Source organism: Diadema setosum, chromosome 22, assembly GCF_964275005.1.
Source record: "Diadema setosum chromosome 22, eeDiaSeto1, whole genome shotgun sequence".
In the NCBI taxonomy this organism is placed as follows: domain Eukaryota; kingdom Metazoa; phylum Echinodermata; class Echinoidea; order Diadematoida; family Diadematidae; genus Diadema; species Diadema setosum.
Window position 1 is genome coordinate 9,642,606 of NC_092706.1, and position 4,237 is coordinate 9,646,842.

At 45.6% G+C, this 4,237-nt stretch overlaps 1 protein-coding gene across 1 annotated transcript; it reads left to right on the plus strand.

Moving 5' to 3' along the window:
- Positions 1 to 261: 261 nt before the first annotated feature.
- Positions 262 to 4,003, plus strand: LOC140245423 (uncharacterized). The gene is made up of 2 exons (XM_072325000.1): positions 262 to 386; positions 2,789 to 4,003. Exons 1-2 carry the CDS (start codon positions 351 to 353, stop codon positions 4,001 to 4,003), a joined length of 1,251 nt encoding a protein of 416 aa, XP_072181101.1. The 5' UTR covers positions 262 to 350.
- Positions 4,004 to 4,237: the final 234 nt, after the last annotated feature.

The following is a 4,237-nucleotide window of genomic DNA, read 5'->3' on the forward strand; positions in this document are numbered from 1 at the left end:
GAGATGAAAGCCAGATGTAATGCGGCTATCCTGTACAGAAGAGTCGCTCACAAACATCATACAAATAACACGGGCTGGAATATTATGGGCCAGAAACCCTACCCCCCGTGCGTTACGAAGCGATCTCGACAACTGCATTGTTCGCATGACAATTCCGGGTCGTACATTGTCACGCTCCCCTCTGTCTGCTCAAGAAAAAAGTTCGCCAACAGGGAGCGAGCGGTGAGGATCGTAACTCGTTCGTGAGCTCGAAATTTTTACACGTTTCCCCGGCAAGCGTGCGGAATATATCGAAGTCAAGTTGAAGTTGTTACTAGTGGAATTTTACTCGGAAGACGCGCTCACCTACAATGCCGCAGGTGGAAGTTATGTCTAAATTCTTGCAGGTATGTATCGTTCTTCGCAAATTTTTGTTTATAGTATTTGGACACCGCATTTCTATCACATAGACATGGTATGTTTCGGTCAGTTTGCATTATTGAGAAAGACGCATAGCATATCACCTGCCATTGTGACTGATAGAATTCGAGATCATGAGATATGCGGAAACGACAACTGTCATCATGGTCATTCGCGAACTTCATGGTTGAAGCAAGGAGGGTGCATCCGTGGCTGAAGTAAAGGCAATGTTGGTACAGTACAAAGCTTCTGAAGTTTCCTCAGGGTTCGGTTGACAAGCAGTATAAAGAATTAATTGCACCGTGTCTGAAAAAAATTTAGCATGTTCAATTTGCTAGCATTTTAAACACACACAGTTACGTTGTCATCGTCTTTGAAATACTTCTCTTTATGTTGTCTTATTGAATGAATTCAATTATTAGAATACGAGTATATAATGTGGTACACATGTATTCGCTACATTTCTACGTCACCCTGTCATTACCACGTTATAAAAGTTGTTCGCTGACTGCAGTGCAATGAGTGACACTACTCAAATAATGCAATTGAGAGACTGTACACATGGGTAGTAATATTTGGAAACTTTTTTCTTGTGGGGGTGGGGGGGAGTCGCTTCTGATAAAAATAAGATCCATCTTGAAATCTACGGTAAACTTACCTGTATATGAGTACAGAAATGAATGTATTTGTTTTGTTTCCTTTCTTGCGTTAAGAATCTCTTATCTCTAAACGTTGTCTAGTCAAATGCTGTCATCGTTCACGTATAAATGTATAGCTGGTGGTGTATTAATTGTATACTGCTAAAAAAAAAAAAAAAAAAGTAACTGCATTTTAATTTTACTGTATATCTGCCTTATGGTAGCACCGGTATAAGTCGAGTTATACATGAGATAGTAGCATTCCATCAAAAGTATAATGCCACAACTACTTTCTGTTTTAAAAAAATGTAAGGAAGAAAAATACGTGGACTTCAGCGACAAGTTGATGGCTAAAGTTAAGAGCTTTAATGTAGATTAAAGTGAGACAGTATCAGTTGTTCATATTACTGGTGCGACATATCAGAATATCCAGTTGTATGTGCATATTTTTATGTTCTATCAAGTGGTTCACTCACGCATCTCCTATGACAGAATCACCCTGTTTGAGAACTGATAGCATTTAAAAGAAAAGAGAGACAGGTGACTTGTTTGTGGTGTAGATGAATTTCATATTGTCGAATTAAAATTTAGAGTCACGATTTCATGGGGGAGAGGGGAGGGGTCTGAACATCCACCATCCGTTGTAGGTTGAAGAGGAACCACAGAGAACAACTCCAGATCCGTGGTCAGTGTTGGGAAGGAAGATAGAATATAGTGATCTCTATACAGGTGTCATTGGAATATATGTAAATCAGTGAAATATGAAATTTGCTCTTTGTTTTTGTGATCCACTGGCTTTACGTTTTAGCAGGGATATTATGTTGCTCATATGAGTCAGAGTCACATATGATTCACGAGGCAAAATTCTTGTTAATTAAGCATTCTGAAATAAAAGCACCATATATGCGACGCTTAGAATACTATAGCAGTCATGTGCATAAACATGAGGTCATCATAAATGCCACATGCGCGTGTGTAATCGCATTCATGAAAGGTAAACGCATGCTGCTCGCTCTACAATAAAAGCTACATTGTCTTCTGCCCGTATTGATAAAGCCAACACGTGCAGTGTCGCATCAGTGTAAACAAGCATGGCCTTGGGTTTCTTTTCATGCCACGTTCCGGGGATTACACATATGGCTTTTTCCGGTAACTCGTGAAGCCTTCGTTTGGTAGGATAACCAGCGATATTTTCGGGATTATGAATCGTGGTGACGCTGAAAATTTGCTCTGAATTTGCTCCAAAATCGGCATCATTACAGCAAAGAAGTTTGTTTGGGCTGCTGCTCTGTCGGTGACGATGTTTCAGCTCATGGCCTGGTCAATGTGTACCACGTTGACACCGCCTCTCAAAAGTGACTTTCCTTTCCTTTTCATCGTGGATGGATTAGCGGCAATCCACTGCCAGTAACATCACCTCTCAATCTTCGTGTTCTCTGTAAATTGTCCCACGTCATAAATCTGACGCACTTTGGCTGTTACTAAAATTCTGTCACATTTGATATTGACAAGAGTTATGATATAAAGGTACTGATTGCAGGATAATTATTGTCTTTTATCCCCAAAGAGACGTAGAAGGGTAGATTGGTAATTGGCTTTTGTTATATACATCGTGATGGATTGAGCCCCGTATGATGTTTTTATCCTAATTCATACTTTCGTATTACTGTCTGATGAGTGGTTTGAGTCTGATTTTCTTCATTTGTGGTTTTTCAGCTTTTGGTCTTGTTTTTCTTCCCATTCTGTTTTAGACATCGGACTCGCACACATCAAAGCTGGAGCAGTCAAGCCCACTCGCAATGCTGGCCGCAACGTGCAGAAAGATCGGCGGCTGCGCATCGGCGCAGGAGCCAGCGAGAGAACACTCGCCCAGCACGCAACACGTGCCCCGCGAAACCCACTCAGCGAAAGTGGGCACTCCGATCGCCGCCACGGCCGCCGTGTTTCCGTCTTCGCAGCCGGGTCGTCGTTACGAGCTGCCGCCGACGCCTCCGGCAGAGGGCAGCGTGCCGACTCGTTGTGAGTGCGTTAGCTTGTCGGGCATCATGCACCAGTCCGTGCTGCCTCCGTCGTCACACCAGCCGTGCTTGAGACATCATAGCTGGTTCGCGACAGCGGCGCATAATCACTCGGCGGTGACGCATGTGAATCTGGCTTCACATTATCAGTCCCACCAGCATCACTCTTGTCACCACCCCATCGCTTTTTCGTCCATCCACCACTCTCTCTCTCACCAGTTATCGCCTTGTAACACGCCCAGCCCGCCAATAACGCCCACGTTTCATCACCATCACCATCACCACCATCTCGGCCATGGACTGCCGCCCGTTTCGCCGCCGAGCATCAACATTCCCAGCCCCAGCCTAAGCGTGCCCAGCCCTGTCCGCCTCACCCCACCCGGTGACGAATCTCAGTGGTGGAGCTTAACGCGCCCTCCCCATTCAACGCCATTCTCGCACACATCATTTCCACCTCAGTCAGCCCAGCCGTTTGGCATCTACCCCCATCACCTCGACAACCGACCCGTGAGCTCAATAACCAAGCTGGCTGCCCGGCGATGCAGACGATGTCGATGTCCCAATTGTCTGAGTAATACGAACTCCGGCGAGCCCGCCAAAAAGCGACAACACATCTGCCACATTCCGGGCTGCGGAAAAGTTTACGGCAAGACGTCGCACCTGAAAGCGCATCTGCGATGGCACACGGGCGAGAGGCCGTTCGTCTGCAACTGGCTGTTCTGCGGGAAGTCGTTTACGAGATCGGACGAACTCCAGCGACACCTGCGCACGCACACGGGTGAGAAGCGGTTCGTGTGTCCGGAGTGTGGAAAACGATTCATGCGCAGCGACCACCTCAGCAAGCACGCCAAGACCCACGCCGCCAGGAAAGAAGCATCGTCACAGGAGACGCACGACGAGTCTGAAAGCGACAGCGAAGATGAAATCGTGGACGTGACATCTGATTAGACATTACAATAATGTCTTCGGTCTTGTTTACCAAAGAGACTTTGAAAACGCACAAAGAATGAATCTCGGACTTGTTTGCCACATCCACACTATCTTTGAACAGTGCAGATGTGGAGCAATGTGTGCGTAGTATCCATTCCAGCAAGCATGTACTGGGTGATTTGACATTTCTCTGTGTTCAACACCTGTCCTGTATTATGTGCACAAAGTTCCAAGCAGGAAAATTAAGATACA

Coding starts and splice junctions, on each gene's coding strand:
- LOC140245423 (XM_072325000.1), top strand. CDS start 351: ATGCCGCAGGTGGAAGTTATGTCTAAATTCTTGCAG. Junction 387..2,788: donor TTATGTCTAAATTCTTGCAG/GTATGTATCGTT, acceptor ATTCTGTTTTAG/ACATCGGACTCGCACACATC.